At 42.3% G+C, this 20,623-nt stretch overlaps 3 protein-coding genes across 5 annotated transcripts; 1 reads left to right on the forward strand and 2 right to left on the reverse strand.

Moving 5' to 3' along the window:
• Positions 1–48: 48 nt before the first annotated feature.
• msh4 (mutS homolog 4) lies at positions 49–7,468 on the reverse strand. Of its 3 annotated transcripts, none has more exons than XM_058614970.1 (20): positions 7,199–7,468; positions 6,819–6,992; positions 6,571–6,734; positions 6,369–6,479; positions 6,110–6,225; positions 5,848–6,021; positions 5,580–5,752; positions 5,405–5,472; positions 5,179–5,253; positions 4,993–5,057; positions 4,740–4,909; positions 4,322–4,458; positions 4,066–4,169; positions 3,484–3,608; positions 2,565–2,765; positions 2,365–2,483; positions 2,154–2,282; positions 1,066–1,240; positions 887–975; positions 49–734 (listed from the first exon to the last, which is right to left on the reverse strand). In XM_058614970.1, the coding sequence occupies exons 1-20, from the start codon at positions 7,374–7,376 to the stop codon at positions 540–542; spliced, it is 2,742 nt and encodes a 913-aa protein (XP_058470953.1). In that variant the 5' UTR covers positions 7,377–7,468; the 3' UTR covers positions 49–539. The 3 variants fall into 3 exon arrangements, with proteins under 3 accessions (XP_058470953.1, XP_058470956.1, XP_058470955.1); XM_058614973.1 differs by having other exon boundaries at positions 7,194–7,327; XM_058614972.1 differs by lacking the exon at positions 6,369–6,479.
• A 1,297-nt stretch (positions 7,469–8,765) lies between these two features.
• vcpkmt (valosin containing protein lysine (K) methyltransferase) lies at positions 8,766–10,194 on the forward strand. The gene is made up of 5 exons (XM_058615639.1): positions 8,766–9,048; positions 9,355–9,468; positions 9,566–9,638; positions 9,735–9,854; positions 9,938–10,194. The coding sequence occupies exons 1-5, from the start codon at positions 8,792–8,794 to the stop codon at positions 10,040–10,042; spliced, it is 669 nt and encodes a 222-aa protein (XP_058471622.1). The 5' UTR covers positions 8,766–8,791; the 3' UTR covers positions 10,043–10,194.
• Positions 10,195–17,680: 7,486 nt separating this feature from the next.
• arf6b (ADP-ribosylation factor 6b) lies at positions 17,681–20,361 on the reverse strand. Its single transcript, XM_058614678.1, has 2 exons — positions 20,191–20,361; positions 17,681–19,948 (listed from the first exon to the last, which is right to left on the reverse strand). Exon 2 carries the CDS (start codon positions 19,258–19,260, stop codon positions 18,733–18,735), a length of 528 nt encoding a protein of 175 aa, XP_058470661.1. The 5' UTR covers positions 19,261–19,948; positions 20,191–20,361; the 3' UTR covers positions 17,681–18,732.
• Between the last annotated feature and the right edge of the window lie 262 nt (positions 20,362–20,623).

Here is a 20,623-nt window from a genome sequence, read left to right on the forward strand (position 1 = left end):
AGTGGTCGTTGCACTTCCCCAAAGTACTTACACACGTGAACACGTAGAGATTTACTATTTCAATGAGGACAACAGTATCTGCGGTGTTATGAGCTAACTGCACCAGTGTCTTTATATAGTTATATTGGTTAATAACAAACTGCTTATATTAGAATCACGAAATGAATCACTAATATCCCTCAAAATTCACTATGACGCTCAAAGTATAACGGCAGTCCAAAATATATTCTCTTAAGAAAACCATGAATTACAAGATAGATAAATAATAAAATAAAACAATAAAATTGTAGATTATTATTTTTTGTGTAGATGATTTCTCCATCCCAGTTTTTGAACCATTACAACAATCTCCCTTGTTTTATCTCTATGTTTTATTGAAATCCTGGGGAAAGATTTTAAAGAATTCCATTTAATATCGAATCAAGCCAGATTGTAAGCACAGTGTGCTGAGTAATGGTAACCACACAAGGATATTTAAGTTTTTTAGTTGTAAGTTTTGTATGTTTTTGTTTTTTTCTGTTTCGCACTGTGAGACTGAGTCAGTCAGTGGTGTCCATGGAGGCTGCCTGTCCTGCAGCCTGTAGCTCTGCCTCATACTGCTTCTTCAGGCCTTTCAGATACATACGCAGACTGTCTGGGTCTAGTTTGGAGTTCCTGGCAGCCTGCAGCAGGCGGGTAGCCAGGTGGTACACAGCTCTCTGCCTCTGGGCTTCAGGATCACTGCGATGTTTGGCCTGAAAGATTAATAAAAACACACCTCACACCATGTCCTGCATGTCTCTGATAAAATAGTATTATTTATTCTTTTAAATTAAAGCTTGTTTTACTGATGTGCAAAATGAATGTAAATAAAGGTGAACTGAAGAGACATTTTTAAGAAGCATACCAAAAGCTGCTGGCTAACATGAGATGCAATTATCTTTGCCTCTTGGATTAAACCTGAAGGAAGAGCGGTCATTTCTGCTGCTCTCAAACCTGAAAGGAAAACAAATTATATTCATTTCAACAGAATTGCAATAACAGAATTTACTGCAGAATTGCCCTTTGATTTCACCAACTCTGTACCATAGTGTCTCTCCTCAGAGCATCCTCTAGTGAGCAAGTATGTGTACACCACACATTCAGCACCAGTGCCACTACTGCGTGTGTGCTGCACCTCCATGTGCTGGTTCTCCACATTGGGATAAAGAGACTCCAATTGACACAGCTCCAGAAAGTGTGTGGCAAACAGGGTGAATGCCTACAAACAGCAGCAAAACGGCACAAATCTTAAAGGTTAATTCATCATCACATGCACCATTCCTGTGTTTCTACTTCACTGTGGATTTAAGGTGGTATACCACACCAAATATCCATCCATCCATTGTTTACCGCTTTATCCTCCACCTGAGTGTCACTGGAGCTAATCTCAGCTGACACAGGGCAGGGGCAGAGTACCAGTCGCAGGTCCAATACACAGAGATGAACATCCGTTCACTCTGACATCTACAGGTAATTCAAGTGTTCAATTACCCTCCATGTTTTTGGACTGTGGGAGGAAACCATGAACACGCAGGGAAAACATGCCAACTCCATGCAGAAAAACCTTTGACCCTTTAAATGATTAACTCAGACCATAGTCTGACTTGTCTAGTTGTCGTCATAGTAGTGTGCTGTTTTTTTTAATTGAACCTTTATTTATACAGGTTATCGCATTGAGATACGGGGTCTCATTTTTGCAAGTAGTCTTCAGGTTTGCCAGCTAAACCAGAAGTAAAACTATATTAAATGACCACCAGGGGGCTATTTAGAAATTGATAGGGGAAAGACTCAACTTCTCACTTGCAACATCAGTAAACTATTTCCTGAGAAGTGAATGTTTCAACACCTAGCTGCAGGCCTTGTTCAGCAGAACATGATGAGCATTCCTGTTTAAAGGGAGATGGATGACAAAGCATGACAAATGTGAGTGAGCACCAGTGTGACTGACAGCTGGTATTGTACAATGGGAGCCTAGTTCCAGTGAACTTTGGTTTTCAAAATGTCATGGCCCTGGCAACTTTGTGCGTCTCAATGCTTCAAAGAGGGAATTCTAATGGGTGATGTCACTTGATTATCCTGTAGTTTTAAACGGAGTAGTGGCTGCAAATTAATTCAAAGTGCATGTACTCTACCTTGAGGCCAAGGAGGAACTCACAGACTGAGTGGCAGATGCCAATACCCTCCTCAGCACTTGTACCACGACCCAGCTCATCTATGATGATCAGGGATCTGTCGCTGACATTGTGGATTATGTAAGAGATCTTGAGAAAAGAAGTGCATAGTCAAAGTTAAGTTAATGTTTTAGCTCTTCAAGAATACAATTAAAGACGTAAACCACCACACCTCCTTCATTTCCAACATGAACGTGGAAGAGTTAGTTTCAAAGTCATCATCCACACCAATCCTGGTGAAAATCTGGTCAGCAACACGAAAGGAGGCGTAGTCAGCGGGGACAAAAGAGCCTGGAATGATGGTGCAAGGAGTTTTTACTTACACCTTTAATCATCATTGCATATCATGACGCTGACAGGTTTGCTGCTGACCTATCTGAGCCATGATCTGACACAGTGCCACCTGTTTGAGGTAGGTGGATTTCCCACTCATGTTGGGTCCAGTGATGATGACAAAGTTGCTGCCCTCGGAGATGTAGCTGTTGTTCGATACAGGCTGCTGACCAGCAATTCGCTCAAGTATGGGGTGACGGCCCTGCTTGATTGCCAGTGTGTCTGTGAACTCTGGACGTACTGGCACACAGAAGCAAAATAGATTGATTTGTAAGGGTTTTTTTTTTCCATTCATTGGATTTCAGTGTAATAAATCTAGTGTACAGCTACACACTAAATGTACAATACCTAATTTCACTTACTCATTCACTCATCTTCAACCGCTTTATCCTCCACATGAGGGTCGCGGGAGGGGCTTTCAGTTACATAATTAATTTGATTAATTGGCTGCCATTGACTGCTATAGACATCAATTCGGCCACTGCTCTGAAAATGGCTGGCAGCCAATGAGTTAACAGCAGCCGGTAGGTTTACTGAAAGTTGGGTCACAATACAATAGTGTGCAGTGCTTCAATGGCGCAAACTCCTCTGCTAGGAAGATTTGTCTCAGTGAATGCAGTGCACACTTATGCAACAAGGGTAATCTGAGTACAAGCTGGCAGGGATGGATAGGGGCAGGCATTCAGCACGCGTCTATGGAGAGATGCTTTCAGACAGCTGAGGGCCAGCAATCCCCACCCTCTTGGCTGATCGGCCTGATGCTGCCCACGGCCCACAAACACGTACACACAAGCAGAGCTGTCAGATCTGTAAAGCTCATTCTAGCTGTGATGTATGATGTTCGTCGGGTGCTGCCTAATGTGCACACAGCGCTCCCTCAGTCAACAGATCACACCTCAGGGTGAATTTGACACTTTGGGCGACCTGTTGACGGACAGAAACAGAGCGCGAGCCTTACCGTAGTCCGAGATGGTGCATGCGTTTGCAAGTGACAGCAACATGTCCAGCATGGACACAGCATCAGAGAGCTTGTAAAGGCAGTGGATGTGCTCATGGATGGTGCTCAGCAGTTGACATATCACCCTGCATGGAGAAAGATTACATGCTGCAGGTGATATACACTGGAGTGAAATGATAGCTGACATAGAGCACCCTCTTGTGGATAAAAAAAGTGGAATTATTAAATAAATAAATAATAATTTAATTAATCTGAATCACTTTTCAATATGAGAATTGTAATATTTTCATGAGTGAGTTTACTGTTCGATTCTCAGGATCTTTGTTAACAAACAAAATCATTGCGTTTTAATTAAGAAAAATGTTACTCCAGTGAAATGGTTATCACAGCATTACATTCACATATGCTTTAAAATGAATAGTCATATCCATCAGAGGTGGGAAATAATACCAACGGATCAATTATTTAAAGAAACTCTGTTTTTCAAGCAGATAGGAAATTCTCTGGTGGAGCAGCAGTGTAATTATTTGCAAATAATTCATGACTGCGTGTTTGTAAGTCAGAGGATCATTATTTCCTCACACATAGGATATGTGAAAGATCTCCCTCAGTGCCTCATTGCAGCGATCGTTCATCTTCATCAGGTCAGCTGTGATGAAGCCATAGTTGTTCTTGTGCTTGGTTACCTGAGGTAGGAATTAAAACAGTGTTCATTACATGAAACAAAGTGTTATACCCTTGGATATTTACCTTTATTCTTTTTGAAATGTTGTATCTCTACTTATCCAAGACTTAAGATCAAATTCAGTCTTTCTGCATTAATCTGTGTGGAGCATACCTTGATGAACTCTGAGGGAAGTTTTCCTTCAGGCAAAACAAGGCCTTCAAGCTTCATCTGGATGAAGAAACCTCGGGCTGTGCTGAAGCTGGTTCGCATTGGAAAGCCATATTTCTCTCCCATTTGGTTGACCAGCCCTGTGCAATAATATGCCTTTAAATAAGCCTTGAAGTATGAATTTCTTTTTTTTTTTTTTTTTTTACAAACACTGAAACACATTTATTAGATATCTCTCTATTAATTAAAATAACGTCTGTGTATCCGTGGCATAACTGTCCCATGGGTCAATTGACAGGCTTCAAACTTGGCAGGTGACTTTCACCAGTGTATGCAGTGTCGACTTTGGCATTGTTTGGATATGAAAGTGAACAGGTGTGTGTGTCATTTTCCAAATTGACTAAATAACCAGACCAAACACCTGCAATGTCATCCACTATCTCGGTGTAAGCTCTGCGGGCAATGTCAAGGAACTCGTTAACATTAGGGCGCACAGCATAACACTTCTGGATGCGCATGTTCAGACTCCCCTTCAGGTAGGTCGTATCATCATTAATTATGGTCTTGATCTGCTCAAGGATCAGATCAAACCTGAAGTGGACACAAATAAACACTGTGAGGGCAAGAAGTCTGTAGACATTTCAAAATATCTCATTAGGCTGAAGGCATAGTACCTGTTGTCTTCCAATGAGGTGCTGTAAGCTTTCAGTAGAGCTGTGCTGCAGTCCTTCAACACCACCTGTTCATCCGGTGTAATGCAATAGTTTACAATTTTCATTATAACAATAATTTTTTTTTAATGGCTGGGGAATGATGGATTAATGTTATGTACAGTATACACAGTATCAACAGACACAGACCCGTAACCTTGGCACCAGATCCAGAGTGTGTTTGAGCTGAATGACATGTGCGATCTTTGCTTCGGCCACCTGAACCTGTACAAATGCAGAAGCAATACTGAGCAATGCTCAAAAAAGGGAAAAACATGCGTGCACTTTGTGGTTGTTAGTTCAAACATTTAAAATGCACATAGGAATTCACTTGTTCATGTTAGGACATTCAACTGCAAGTGTTTACTGTACATACCGTTTCCTGCTTTTGGACTTGGACGAGCACAGAGAGCAGCTGGTCAATGTCAAGGAAATGACCTATGGCTAAGGCACGCAATAGAACAGATATTCAAAACATTTAGTCATGCGTTTATCACCAGCGTGCACGATAATTTAGATGTGAATGAAAACTGTTTGTACTTGTTCCTGACCATTTCTTAAACCAAAGAAGAGCTCTTCATCCTGCAATAACTCTTGTACAGCGTCAAGACGTATGTTAATGGTGTCCACGTCAACCAGAGGCTCCAGAATATTGGAGCGCAATCTTCGAGCACCACCAGGGGTTTTTGTGTGATTAAGTACCCCTAAAAGAGAGTGGTCACTCCTGCAAATAAGCAGAGACAAGACAGAGGAAGAGTGAATTGAAAAAAGCATTTTTTTTTTCTATACAGGCATTATAGAAAAAAATTACCTTTTTACCTGTGGTCTCTATTATTGACCACCAACTCTAAGTTAGTGGCAGATGCTGAGTCAATCATGGTTGTCTGTTCACTCCCTTTAAAGCTCACTTTTAAAGACTTGGCAGCATACACAGAGTTCTGGATGAACTCCAAGTATTTTAGCAAAGCCGCTGCAGCTGCTAGGCAGTAATATCTGGAAAAGTCATGACACAAGACAATAAAAAAAACAGTATAATTCTACATTATACCATTTATATGCATTACTGTACTCAGTGGCATACTTTGCTTGCACTTCCATGAGGACAGTGCCAAATTCTGGTGCACACAGCTGCTGAATATACTCCAGTCCCTTTCGCTCATTAAAATACTTCCTCTGGATTGCAGTGAAAGCGACAGCCTGCCAAGAGAAAACAGGACATGCAAATATGAACTCACACTAACATTTAACGTCGTCATATTACAGTATGTCAACAGATAGGACACACACAAACAGTAATTGTATGATGTGTTTTACTAATGACACTAATTCTGGAATGGTACCGGAAGGTTCTCAGTGATAAGGTTGAACAGTGTGGTCCCTTTTCCTTTTTCACTAGCTGTGTCTGGCATCAGTATTTCTAGTGGCACCAAGATGTGAAGCTTGGTTATGACCTTTAAGAGACAAAAATGACTCTGGCATGAGTTTCCTATTATTTCACAGTCATCTCTGGTTGCCGAGTGATTTATGTTAGCCATGGGTTACCTTGGCATAGGTCCCAGTGTCTGCAAACTGACAGAGCACAAGGTCTGGGCATTTCAGGTTGAGACTGGCCATGCCAATCTCTCCTCTGGCCAAACCACGGCCTTCAACTACTGCCACTATCACGGAGGCAGCCGAGGTTGCAGTTGCAGAGGAGCTGCTCGTCACTGTGAATAAAAGAGAGTGAAATGTGAATAGGAAATTCTGTCACAGTCATTTTTTACACAACACTGAATATATCATTTAAGTACCAGTGTGATCAGTCAGTGGTGTGTGTGCATAATGTATGCCTGTGGCCCCAGCAGACACCGGGGTCCTCCTGAATCTGGGTGTCCCTCCATGGCTGTGGAAGGAGGAGCTATCTGAAGTAGTTGTAAGGAGTATTGGATTCGTTCTCCCCGTCGTGAAGCTGTGATGAATTTGACCTATGTCATCACAATATAAGGAGAGTGTCATTTATCATACTGTGCCCTGCCCAGAGTCAAGGTTTAGTCTCACAAATGTGTCCACATCATTGATTTATGAACCAATAAAACAAATACAGATATTTAAGAGCCATTTAATGGTATTTGACTGTCTCTTTATGCATAGACTATAAGGTTAGAGTACAGTGGACTGTTAGCTACCTCACCGGAGTTCGTACTGCTTTCGTCTGCACTTTGGTGGCAAAAGTCTGAGGAGGTTGAGGGGGGACCGTACGAAGTAGTTTCGTTGAGTCCACTTCTGTCCACCGGGGACGTCGCCAAAGTGTGTCCACATTTTGAGTAGTTTCCGCCGGTTGACACCTCCTCAGTGCTGCTATGAAACATTTAAAAAGACGATATAATGGAGGTACTTCCCTACCACTGCTTCGTACATGTGTGGAACCCAGTGAACACGCAGTTTAGTTTACGGACAGCTAGCTGGCAAAAACTGTTACCGATGTCAGTACGTTATAGGAACCGCGCGTGCGCACACAACTAACGGCTGTGGGATGGGTCGGGATGGGACGATACCACTTTTTTGTGTCCGATACCGATATCACAAACTTGAGTGTCTACCGATACCGATATTATTCAGATACAATCATTTCATACCATTTATGAACTATGAAGCTTTTAACAACACATTTATGCTGAGTCATTTCAAAGACATCATTCTCCAACTGTGTAACAAATATTGTTGTAATAAACACGATTCAGTTCAAATGCTTTTGCTGATTTGTATTTACATGTTTACAGTCTGTGCGTAGTGAAGCTTGCGGCATATATGATTTTTGGATTGTATGGGCTTTTACATTTTTCTCTGTCCATTGATTTATGGAGTATGTATAAAGCTGCTAGTTAATGTAGAATTGGCTACTATTTTCCAATCTTCAAACTCCTCTGTTACTCTAAATTGAAATTACAAATTACACTTATTACAATTAGTAAAATAAATATTAAGTCATGTAATGTCAGGCTTGGAGAAACAATGGCCTTCCTGTTTCTATCCCATTTAAACCGAGGTAACATTTTGAAATTCAGATTTAGCAACATGACACAGAATACATTTTCATGATACTATACACAATACTATAAGCATACTGCATTACTCACTTTCTATGCTTCCATGCTATGGAAGCTACCATGGGCTACCTCATAAAAAATAAACTGAATCCATTCTTAAAGGTACAGTGTGTAAACTGTATCAGCATTTATTGGTGAAGTTCCATGTTACAGCTGAATAATCATATCATAATCATCTCACCTCACTCTTCCAAGTTACATTGGAGAACCTATGTAGCCTTTAGTTAGCATCAAAAAGGATGTATATATAGTCCTTGTGAGTGTTTGTTTAAACATGGTGGTCCAAAGTGATAGCCTCTATAGACCTGACCTGACACCATGGAGTGATATAAAAGGCTCATTCTGGGGTAATGAAAAACAACAGTTCATACAATTTGGTGATTTCTGCCAAATTAAAATAGTTTCATTTCAATTTTACACTCGGCAGCCTGGACTTTTGTAAAATATAATAATAATAATAATAATAATAATAATAATAATAATAATAATAATGAAAAGGTATTTACAATTCAAATGTTGTATCGATATTTCTCTTGTGAAATGTGGAGCGTTTTATTTTGTGTGTAATGTTTGTTTAATGAGTGCACCAGCTTTCTTTTGTGATATGTAAGGCTCATGCTTTTATTCTGACAAACTCAAACCGGAAATGGTGTTCTCTTGTTCCTGTCGCGACCAACATGGCGGCTGATATAGACAAGTGTAAATATTTCACAAGGGAAATCGAGAAAAACGACGGCTGTGCCTTAAAACTAAAGCAGTGCTATTTGGGAGACGTTGGCTGTGTGGTTTGGGACGCAGCTATCGTCCTGGCCAAATATTTAGAGACGAGACAATTTTATGACCCACAAAGAGGTGTCAATGTCTGGGCCGGAAAGAGTGTGGTGGAGTTCGGAGCTGGGACAGGAGTTGTCGGTCTAATGGCAGCAACACTGGGGTGAGACTATGTGCTGTTTAAACTACATATTTACATCACCATCATGTTTGCGTTACTCCCCGCTTTGAATGTATTCTTGTACTGGTTAAGCGTAAATAGAAAGAATTAAAAAAAATACACTAATTTTAATTTCCGTCTATTACAACGAGAAAGTAGTTGAATTGACCTTTATTCCTTTTGAAAAATGCATCACCATGGCTACACGCCTGACTGTATTGAGTTGCTATCTTGTGAATGGCGTAGATATTTGCATCAGCAAGCAGTTCAACAGGTGTCCCTAATATACCGGTGTCTTAATTCTCACAGAGCTCATGTAACTGTGACAGACCTGGAGGATTTGCAGCCCCTCCTGAGAATAAACATCCACGAAAACCGGGCACTTATCAGCAGTGGATCCATAACTGCCAAGGTACTGAAATGGTTTGTACTTGTGTTTCCTATTCTAAACTTCATGTTCATCATCGCACAGTATGATGCACTCTAATGCTAACTGTTTTTATTTCATCCCTTCTTTAAGGGGTGAAGATGTGTCTGGGTTCTTGCCTCCCCCGCGTTATATTCTTATGGCAGATTGCATCTACTATGAGCAGGTATTTCACTGGAGCTCCCATTATCCTGATCATAGTAAAGCAACAAAAAACGGAGTGTTGTATTGTCGTTTTGACTCATCTCTTCTTTCCTCTCAGTCAATTGTTCCCCTGGTGGAGAGCTTAAAGCTGCTCTCTGGACCAGAGACCTGTATTCTCTGCTGCTACGAGCAGCGCACTGAGGGTGTCAACCCAAAAGTGGAACGGCAGTTTTTTGAGGTGTGTGTTCTGTACTTCTGTAAAAATTGTGACATATTTAGCTTTGCCTTTTTGTAATTTTGGTCCGTTGCGTTAAATTCCAGTTGCTGCAACAGCACTTCAGCTGCAAGGAGATCCCGTCCATCGAACAAGACCCAGAATTCAGCAGTCCAGACATCCACATTCTGCACATACAAAAAAAAGGCTAAGTCTGTCTGGGGAAATGTGTGCAAACAGTAATTATTGCTCTGCCATGATAAACAGATTGTGAAAGAGAAAATGCATCTGTAAATGGATGGGTAGAATGTCTTGTCTATCTTTTTAAAATTAATAAATGTGTTTTGATATTTTGGTAAACAAAGACCTGGTTTGATTGTGATTGTGGATTGAGAGATATGACAGACTGTCATTTAATGATAGAGTGGTCACAGACAAATAGAAGAGTCAGAGCCGGTGTTTCTTAGTGTTTATGTGAATGTTTATGCTCAAAGATCAAGCCAGACTTTACACCTCCATACTTACAACCATCCATTTTCTACTCCTTCATCCTCCACTTTAGGAGGAGCTGGAGTCAATAGAGTTGTCACAGGGTCAAAGGTGGGGTAGGCCCCGAACAGGTCGCCAGTCCATCGCAGGGCTAACATGTCGAGACGCAGAACCATTCACTCTCACATTCACAGTGTCCTATTAACCTAAACCCTGATTCCCACACAGAAGCAGGGATCCGAACTGGCAACCTTTATGCGGTGAGGTAATAGTGATAGCTACTCCATCACTGTGTAGTTATTATTTAGGTTATTACTTTAGTATAATATGTATAACAAATGTGAACATCTGTTCTTTTGAGACGCCCTCAGACTCCTGCAGATTTCTGTCTGGGTGCTTTTCACAGGATTTTGTCTAATTGTGACACTGCCCATTTGAGGCAGTAGGGGGCAGTAGGTGATTAAAATAAAAAATAATAGAATTGATTTACTAATGTCTGTCCAAAAATAAAACTGCAGTTAGATTATTACTATGAGTATCAGGCTGATTATTATGTAAAAACTGTAGATGAGATAATCATTCCAATTATTGGCCCATTAAACTTCACGTATTTGAGAGAAATGGAAGAATAAATTACGACTCCTATTCTCAATCCACATGTCCACACGTGTATCTTACTTATTAAAATCCAAGCTCACATTGTGTATGCCATCGTCGGTCCTCCATACGAGGGGAAATCCAACCCAAGCTCTTGGAAGATTAGCTGGAAGATTCTGGGTCTTTTTCAAGCATAAACCATGAAGTACGCCCCATACTCCCACAGGCATGCAGGGGCCCCTCACAGTCTTTCATGCTGCTCTCTGTTTACAGAATGGAGCTTGGGTATAATGAGCAGTGTGGCCTCCAATGCTCAGACCAAACAAAAATGTTAATATGCTGAAGCTGGTGAGGTGGGTGTAACACTGGAGGTGCCAGTGAAAATACTTGTTTAGAACAATAATGAAAACCAGGTTTTAATCATGCCTTTCACATAATAATCCAACTGTCTCTCTACAGGGATCCCTGAGGGCTAAGATAACTCTGGAACACCTTTGTTGATATAGTGCCTTGGATTTATGATTATCTGGTTTTTAATTCAACAGAAATCTGCATGTCTTTATCTGGTTTTCATCAACGTCAATGAACACGACATCCTTCATGCAGCTGCACGTCGGTGCTTTCCTGAACTGTTAACTCTTGTGACAACACAGCACTTCCTGCATCAATTAATAGCTTCAGCAGTAACCAGTGTTCCATAAGTGGCTGAGAAATGTCAGATGGAGAAAGATTAAAGTGTGGTTCAGCTGAAACAGACTTCTGATGCTTGGTCAGTGATAATGTCCCCCACAAGAAGAGCAGAGTGAGATGAATTGGTGTTTTTAACAGACACTATAAATGTCGACAGCGGGTCATTTAAGATAATCGCTCCCTGTAGCCATACTGTGCCCTCTAACGCCTGCCTGGGGCAGCTGGATGGTTAAGTTCCCCTTTTGCTTTGACCAGAATATGTAGAGCTAATTAATTTGCCTCACAGCTGGTTTTAAGTCCAAGTCCCCCAGTAGGTGGGGCCAGGACCCAGAGGGGTTTAAGATTAGAGGGGTCGAGGTTGTCTCAACTATACTCCATATTTATATTCTATCCCCTTACAGCTCCACCAGCACCAAATCCTCTGCAATCTATTTTCCAAGTCTCTGTGGTATTTTCTCCTCCTTAAACATTAACTGAAAATAATTGAAGTTTTGTAGTTATAGTCCTGTGGTTGTCTAATTAGGCTGGCACTACAGGGGAATACAGGGAGGCTCACAGCAAATGAGGACGGCCCACAGTGAAGCAGTGATGCCACTGCACTGTTTCAATACACATTATCCTGGATTCTGATGAGTTTAAACATTCACGACTTAACATATGTTGCACATTGTGCACACGCGTGGACAGAATAGGGGTATTTCCTGCCAACAGATGGTGTAATTAGTGAGATAAAAGTCTTACCTGTGTGATAATAGGAGGTTTTCTCTGGGTTCTCTGGTTTCTTGTCACGAAAAACCATTATTGTGACATAATTATGGAATATTGTGATGTCATTTTAGGCTTAGTTTCGTCCACTCCCCCTTTCACTGGCCCCTCCTGACCAGACAAGATGATGGCGTGGCCCCCAGGTCGTTTGAGTTTGAATTGACCGTATATGCGTGAGTGTGACAGTGAATGTGGCCCGTGTGATGGACTGGTGACCTGTCCAGGGCGTGACCTCCAGCTGACATAGGGGGTGAAAGGGACCCTCATGTGGAGGATAAAGCAGTAGAGGACGGATGGACGGTGATAATAGGAATGAAAAAAGTTCAGAAAGTAACACGACCTGGCCATTATTGCATGGATGATTGATGGTTTATAAGAACACGAAACATAGTATAGTGAAAACCGTCTTTTCTTTTTTTTAATTTAACCTTTATTTAACCAGGGAAACTCCCATTAAGATTAAGAGCCTCTTTTTCAAGGGAGGCCCGGCCAAGAAATTCTCAAGCACATTATGAAAAACAAGTGCATGCAAGAACTCCCAGTTTGGATTTGAAAGCATTCAATAACATTGACTCAGTTAGTTTCCAGTCTTTCTGCAACATATTCCATGCAGAATGGACAAAAGCCATTTTACCCAGTTCAGTACGGGCATATGGAACAGAAAGAGTACAGATCAGCACCTTAAGGTACAAATGTAGGTAGGCAGGTGTCTGAGTATTGCCTTATATATGAAAAGCATACCAACGACTGATCCTTAGGGTGGCCAGAGCAGGCCACCCTAAGGATGCTTGGTAAACAGTGTCAGCCAGAAGCACTCGTATATAAAAGATCTCCATAATCCAACACTGACAAAACTGGCAGTGCAGCGTCCCCGTCCCCCCTCCCAGATGAGCGGAGGAGTGTGTGACTCCAGTGTCCACTGCATCACAACCCCAATGACACAGGCGATCCTTTGTGTCATCACCATCATCACGCCGCCTGGAGCCAAACGACACTGCTCCAGATTGGAGCACTAATTTCCTCACTATTCGGGGAGAGGCTTCAAGAATAGGCCTCAAACTGGGCCAATTAAATTTAGAAAGAGCTGCGTGATCCTGCAAAAATGCCCCCACCCTCCCTCCAACACACACACACACACACACCACATCCTCTTTCCACATACATGACAAACTGAGCCTACCGAACGTCAGTGACACAGGCCACAGAGGTGCATTCCAAAACAGCATGTGATTCACGTTTTTCATTTCTCTACTTCCGCTCACGCTTAGCACACAATAACAACATTGTGTAATTGTACAGTCATTCTTAAGGTGTTACCTGGACCGTACTACGTGGTATTACTGTAATAGTATCTCTTGTTCAGTGGACTTGATAGCAGGAGGTGGAGCCAAGATTGACTTGACTGGATCCACTCTTATTCTCCCACTCACAGTGACCTCCCCACCCGCAGGGGGAACAGGAGGAGGGCGGGGATGCTGTTAAGACAGCTGTGGACACACACACATACCCAGCGCTGTGAGGAGATTGTGTGTGAACTTGCCCACTTCTTCGATTACCCTTAATGAAATAACACGTTTTAGTGCTGAAGTAATGAATGAAGTAAGTAATAACATATGAGGATAAAACAACCCAGTGTGCGTGTCTAGGCTTTATGGTCAGTGTGCCAGTCAGTGAGGGATCGTGGATTAATTTCCCCTCTGACACTGCAGTATTCCAGAGACCGGGTCAGGATCACAGATGGGTCGCTGGGGATTTTCCTGGAGTTGCAGAATTGTTTCCAGTTATGATTTATGGGCTTAAAATTCAGCTGTGAATCACTTACCAAATGCATCTCCTGGAAATGTCTGGTTTGCTGATTGCAAATAATATTAGGCGTTAGACGAAAGGCATTCGCACTGATTGTGATATTATGCTCAAATTTGCTTTTGTCATGATTTATAGTGAGAAGAGTGAGAAGAGTGTATGAGTACAGCTTTTTCCTTAGTCATTATCTCTCAGTAGTCTAAATCTGGACTCTCTCTCTCTGTATGTGTGTGAGTGTACAGCACTTGACATGCAGCTGAGATTTCCTCCCAAGCCCCAGCCATCGCCTAATCCAGACGCGCACTGTTACTCCAAACACTGACTGTTCAGTAATTACAGTGATCTCGTCAGATACCTGGATGGAGTCCATGATGCCACTGATCTGTGTCCTGTATGAACAAGCCTCGGGCAAATCCAGTTGATTTTATTTGGCTTCGGGAACAGAAGACACTTAGATTCCCTGTTCCTTTTGCAGCCAAGAGACTCGAACTGCAGCATTAGCGATAACACCAGCCCCTCCCCTTTGGTTATTATTACTCAGCCATGATGCTCTTTACACTGTGAGTTACAGCTGGGAAAACACATGGCATGTGAGACCTGGGTCACACGTTCACACTCGCACAGTTGTGTTAAACACCCTGCAATTCTCGAGTGGATCCATGTGGACTAGTATCAGGTTTTCAAATCCTTTGACCTGAAGAAGCAAATGTGATCAACTTGCATGAGCACTTTGTTCTGTATGTCCATTAAAATGTGCTGTAAACGTCTCACACTTCAATAATACGTCTGTGGTTCTTTGAATGTGTAACTCCACCACAGCAAGTGGCCTTCTGTTGCAGATATGAATGGAATGGAATTTGGACCAGTGCCCAGAGTGCACCTTCTGGACTTCACCGCTGCCCCACACTGCAGTGAAGCCAGTGTTAAAACAACTGCGGGCAAAACAAACTCCAGTCCCACCTTCGGTTTAGACGGACAAAAAAAGTGCATGTGTGCTTTTTTTACTGTGGCTTTTAAGGCACATAAATCTCAGCAGGAAACCTGAAGCGACATACAGCCACTTCCGTATCCATTTTGAACTGAGCTCTGCGGGAGTTCATCATTAACAGATCACACGAGGAGGCCACTGAAGGTGCAGATAACTTTACCAGAGGAAACAGACCACTACAGACAGGCACACAGACAGGTTTCATAACCGTAACCACGATTGGAGGGTAAGCAGCCACTGTGAACTGTTGCTCAGAGTAGGTGTCGCTTTCCTGACATCTAATAGATAAATAAACTACCTTTCACAACGGCGTTTGCCTACATGCACCGAAGCATCTGTGTCTACATACTGAACATCACAAATCCCACAGTAATTATCAAGCTGGGTGTGGCTGCACAAAGTGCAGGCCGACACTGGGCCACAGCGGTGACTGTATTCACAACCCACAACGAGAAGTGCGTATTATACCTGCGCGAAAATGTAACTGTGAAACTGCAGTGAAGAGGAAATGAAGACGAAGTGAGGAAGACAAACCACACCCCTGAAAAACCACCACGTTTGTAGGCCTGTCAGGAGTGCAGCTGTAACTCACCCCAGTTAATCCTGAGCTGCTTCAAAGGTACAATTCTAAAAAGGCCCATTTTGAAATAATGTAAATAAGGTGATTGCACAAAATGAAGTATAATTATTTTTATTGTTTTATTTCTGCCAAATGAAGATAAGTTCATTTAAATTGTGCACACTGAGAATTTAAAATCTCACCCCCCCCAGGCCTCAGTTTTAACATCACATGAGTAACAAATTGGCAACAAAACTACCTTTTTACTAAGCTTTCTCTCTATGACACAAAAACCTGTCTTGACCTCTCTCCTCAGGCAGTGTAAAGGATTCCAGGCGAGCACAGAGGGAGTTGACAGGAGAGCAAGAGGGTCTCATCTTCACAGGCGAGAGGTCATGCTTACAGTTTCTGTCCTTGCCCCGGGGGGGCTCGCTGTTACCAATTAAGCTGTGACGATCATATGGTTGTAATGGAGTGCTGGGATCCAAAGCGGCTATTACGGGCCAATTAAACTACCATCAGTGTCAAACTGAGACCCTTGACCAAGCCCTCGCTTAGTGTGATGATTTACAAACACACTGTGAAGCTTGGATACCCTCTCTAGTTGCAGCATCCCTGGCAAGGTTGTTTTTTAACTAAACGTCTCTCTTCTATCAGGAATGCATGAGGTGTATGTGTGTGTTGTGAGAGCCGTCTTGAGAAGCCGTGGAGTCCTATCCGTCGATGTCACCTGACCTGTCTGACGGAAAGCCTCTGCGGTGCCATAGAGCAAACATCCTGAGGCCTCTGCAGCAGACGCGCTCAGGCACCAGACTTTTTTCCAACACACCAAATGCCACCGTGACTAAACGGCCCAAACATCTGTGGATGCGGCCACATTCATACACAGCACAAGGATACAGTGTCTGGTTGCCAGTGCGCGCTGCAAATGATCTGCTGGCATGCTCGAGAGACAGGAAGTGCATGTCATTCTCGTAAAAAAAAAAAAAAAAAAAGGGGTTGAAGAGCTTTTTTTCTGTTGGGGTGTAACACAGTGCGGTTCAGAATGCTCAATGGGAAAATGCTACGACAATTGTGTAATAGCACTAACCTTTTGTAGCTCTAAACGCAGCAGAAGGGCCCCTTGTCACCATCAATTGTCTTTCTTAAAAGTGAAAACATTTGTTAATCAGGAAACGAAACTTATTTTACTATAATGGATATTAAGGCCCTCCTTTTGTAACCAAAATGTGGTTGTACAACTCAAACTGAGAAGAAATAGCTCTTCAGCCAATGAAAAAAAGAAAAAAGGTAACAAGGCAACACCCAAAGACATCACCCTCTATTTTGAGAAACAGCTGTTACTACACAAATATGACTGATAAGTACTGTATATAACACATCTGTTCTGCATATTATCATGGATTTGGCTTGTTTAAAACATGTGGGGATGTAAATCGAAATGCAATTGATAATTGATTCATTTTTACTGAACATAGAGGCTTCTTTATCTATATCAATCTCTCCTCACCAGCCCTGCAGTTGTCAAATTGAAAAGAACTGGGGGTTGTTTTTTTAATGCCATCACTATTAAAAGCAACAGCCAGCAGCTCAGCATCAGCTCAGCTATGGCTCACAACCAACATGCAACATTCAATAAGAACTCTCAATTGAGCCGTATACATCTCTCCACTGGCCATTAAAGTCTCATGCAAACTATGTCGCTCTGTTGTTGTTTCAGAAAGCCCAGCAGATGTACTTCCTGTTTTGTACATTTTCCTATTTACAGTCAAGGGAACCAAGGGAGGACATACACCCTTGACAAAGAATGTGTCCAACAGTAACTACAACCATGAAGAACTATAGTTCCATATTTCAGTCCCCCCCCCCTCTCCCCCTCCCATATATTAAGCTAAGCTACTTCCAAACAATACAACTTTCACCCAGAAAACTAAACCCCGGAAGAAACAAGAGACATAACAAATTTAAAATCACTTTTTTAATAAGACATTACAATGACATTGTTCTGTACATGGTTCCCCCAGTCAAAATAGGAGTAAGAGCTGCAAACACAAGGTGTCTTTCAACATTTCACCAGCAAACAGCTCCCTCTGACTGCATAACAGATGGACTCTGATGTGGGGTGACTGTACTTTCGTACTCATGCTACAGATATAGGCTATCATATAATGTCCCCAATACTGAGACTAATCAACTGTGGTATCAGATTGAGAGAACTCAGAGCTGTATGACATTCCTTTGGAAAGACTGGGTCGACTTGACGTGTGACCCCAAAATTAAAAATGCATCCCAACAAGCATGTTTATGAGTTACTGGAGGCCTATTTGTTGAATATTCAGCACAATTAGGATTCAAGACATGACACAGAAGGTCAATCAGTTAACTATATAGCCCACATGAGGGGATTGGGAGTGGTAACAAAAGATGTCTGAAGTCATTTTCATTGGTATTAAGACTGGTGATAATGAAATCTAAGCAATGGTGTGGTTTTTTTTTTTTTTCCTTGCTGCTGTCAATACCATTGAGAAGAAACACTTTTCATCACATTACTGTATCCAAGTCTTTCCAAGGAGGCTACGTGACATGAAAGATCGCACCTTGGAAGAAACATAAGATCCAAGTTCAACTACGACAGAGACTGAAGAACCTTGAAATAAGCTGTAGTTCAAGAAAGATAAAAACTTCAGCTTTGTTAGAAAAAATATACAAAACAGGAAAAAGGAATTAGGCAAAGGCGGTGAACTCTGTGGCTTTAGCATTTGAACCAATTTCTTTAGATATTCATCAAGCAAGCCCCAAACATAATGAATGTGATTTAAGCTTGCTACAAGAGTACAAGCAAAATTGAAGCCAGAAAACCCAGTTAAAGATAAATTAGTCACAGGGTAAAGGTATTAAAAATAAATGGGAAATAATCAACTTTTTTTTTCTTAACCATACTCATTTTGAGAAGTTATTTGTTACTTGCAACTTTATTATAGTTTTGACCTAAAACAGTCAGCACTCAATCATTAAGATTTGTAGTTTGAGGTTAGCCATGTCAGGCCCTCATACAGTCCATCACCTGTAGTCGCACAGGAGGGCTGAACATACCAATTCCTATCTCTGATGCGGGTCAATCCCAGCTTCTCCTGGATCTCATGCGGCTTCATGGCATCAGGGAGGTCTTGCTTATTGGCGAATATCAAGATGATGGCATCCCTCATTTCCCGGTCATTAATGATGCGGTGAAGCTCCTGTCTCGCCTCGTCGATACGATCCCTGTCGGCGCAGTCGACCACGAAAATTAACCCTTGGGTGCCCGTGTAATAGTGTCGCCACAGAGGACGAATCTTATCCTGGCCCCCCACATCCCACACGTTGAACTTGACGTTTTTATAGGTGACAGTCTCCACGTTGAAGCCGACTGTGGGGATTGTGGTGACAGACTGTCCCAGTTTCAGTTTGTAAAGGATAGTTGTTTTCCCCGCAGCATCAAGTCCCAGCATTAATATTCTCATCTCCTTGTTCCCAAATATTTTTGAGAGCACTTTCCCCATTTTGAACTCTTGTGCATAAATATGTTTGCTCCTCAAGAGAAAAAAAAGTGTCAGATACCGTGTCGATTGTTCACTGTAACTCTTGCTTCAGATTGGCAAATAGCCTTACTTGTGAGAACATAACTTAAGAGCAGGGCATATGTGTAGGGGGGGTGGAAAAGTCAAAATTGCACACTCATGATTAAAACTGTCAGCACTGGTCGACTTTAACGAGGAGAGAACCTGTGTGGGGGTGCAGTGACCTTTATGTTCAGAGTACTACAATGTTTTCAGAGCCAACACACAACATGGCAGTGTTAAACTAGGAGCATGGCAGCAGCTGTTGACTGCCTTTCATTGTGTTCGGTCAGACCCAGATGAAGCTACGTTGACAAAACACCGGCCGTGCCGATGTCAAAAACTGCAGATAGCTACAGACACGCCGTTACACACAGGGCCCGGAAAAAGCCTCGCTGCTTGTAAAGTCCGTCTGCGTTTTTTTTGTGTGTGACTGGCGGTCCTCCTCACCGGGTGCGCCCTTGTTCTCTTCACCACCAGACGAGCAGAAAAGCAGCTGTCAGCGGTTATTCCGTTAAACGTCCCGCCGGTTAACTCCTGCCGCACTAGAGGAGACTACTTCAAGACCGACGAAAATCCTCAGTGACTCAGCAACACCTGTGTCCAAACACGAAGTCCACTTCTTGTCCCCCTGAAAAGAGATTTTTAGAGGGAGGGTCAGACATGCCAAATTAGCAAGCTACAGCTCATGGCTGCTAAAGGCGGTTAGCGGGCTAACACGAGCTAGCTAGTTGCCTCAGAAAGCTAGCTAGTAACACAGCTAGCGGTAGTTAGCGAATCCTATGTAAACGTGAACATATAAGCGGTTATAGCTCAATGCTTATCTCACACACTCGCGAATTAGCAGCTTAGTGGAAATACAAGGGGGTTTACCTCCTATCTCCCCCTCCTGCCTCGACAAATGCACCAGCTCTCGTCTTTTCTCCTTTAAGTCGAGCTGGTCGCAGAGCTGCTACACCGGAAAGGTGTGGAGCTGCATTAATCGCCACTTCCTCCCGTCGACTTTATTCAGCCGCCGCCGCCGCCGCCGAGCACAAGTCATTCACTGCTCTGCTCTGCTCGCTCGGTGCTTATACTACACAAATAAAACATCCACTCTTATTAAATACATGTCCATTTACAACGTATATCTCATTTTAGTTAATCGTTGTGCACAACAGTATCTAGTATTGATAGTGTTAACTAATGCGTTATTATTACAAACTACACCCACTAACTTCTCCAGCAGGCTGTTTTTCATGTTTTAGCAATGGCATTTTAAGATAAGATATAAATATGCCTTTGCTATTATAACGCAATGTACGGA

The sequence above is a fragment of the Solea solea genome, chromosome 18 (assembly GCF_958295425.1).
Source record: "Solea solea chromosome 18, fSolSol10.1, whole genome shotgun sequence".
NCBI classification, from domain to species: Eukaryota; Metazoa; Chordata; class Actinopteri; order Pleuronectiformes; family Soleidae; genus Solea; species Solea solea.

Excerpts from the sequence above, each read along its gene's own strand:
- msh4 (XM_058614970.1), bottom strand. The coding sequence starts at position 7,376 with ATGTTTCATAGCAGCACTGAGGAGGTGTCAACCGGCGGAAACTACTCA. Across the intron at positions 6,993-7,198 it reads CGAAAGCAGTACGAACTCCG|GTCAAATTCATCACAGCTTC; the intron begins GTGAGGTAGCTA and ends GTGATGACATAG. Across the intron at positions 976-1,065 it reads CTCTGAGGAGAGACACTATG|GTTTGAGAGCAGCAGAAATG; the intron begins GTACAGAGTTGG and ends TTTTCCTTTCAG.
- arf6b (XM_058614678.1), bottom strand. The coding sequence starts at position 19,260 with ATGGGGAAAGTGCTCTCAAAAATATTTGGGAACAAGGAGATGAGAATA.
- vcpkmt (XM_058615639.1), top strand. The coding sequence starts at position 8,792 with ATGGCGGCTGATATAGACAAGTGTAAATATTTCACAAGGGAAATCGAG. Across the intron at positions 9,049-9,354 it reads CTAATGGCAGCAACACTGGG|AGCTCATGTAACTGTGACAG; the intron begins GTGAGACTATGT and ends TAATTCTCACAG. Across the intron at positions 9,639-9,734 it reads ATTGCATCTACTATGAGCAG|TCAATTGTTCCCCTGGTGGA; the intron begins GTATTTCACTGG and ends CTTTCCTCTCAG.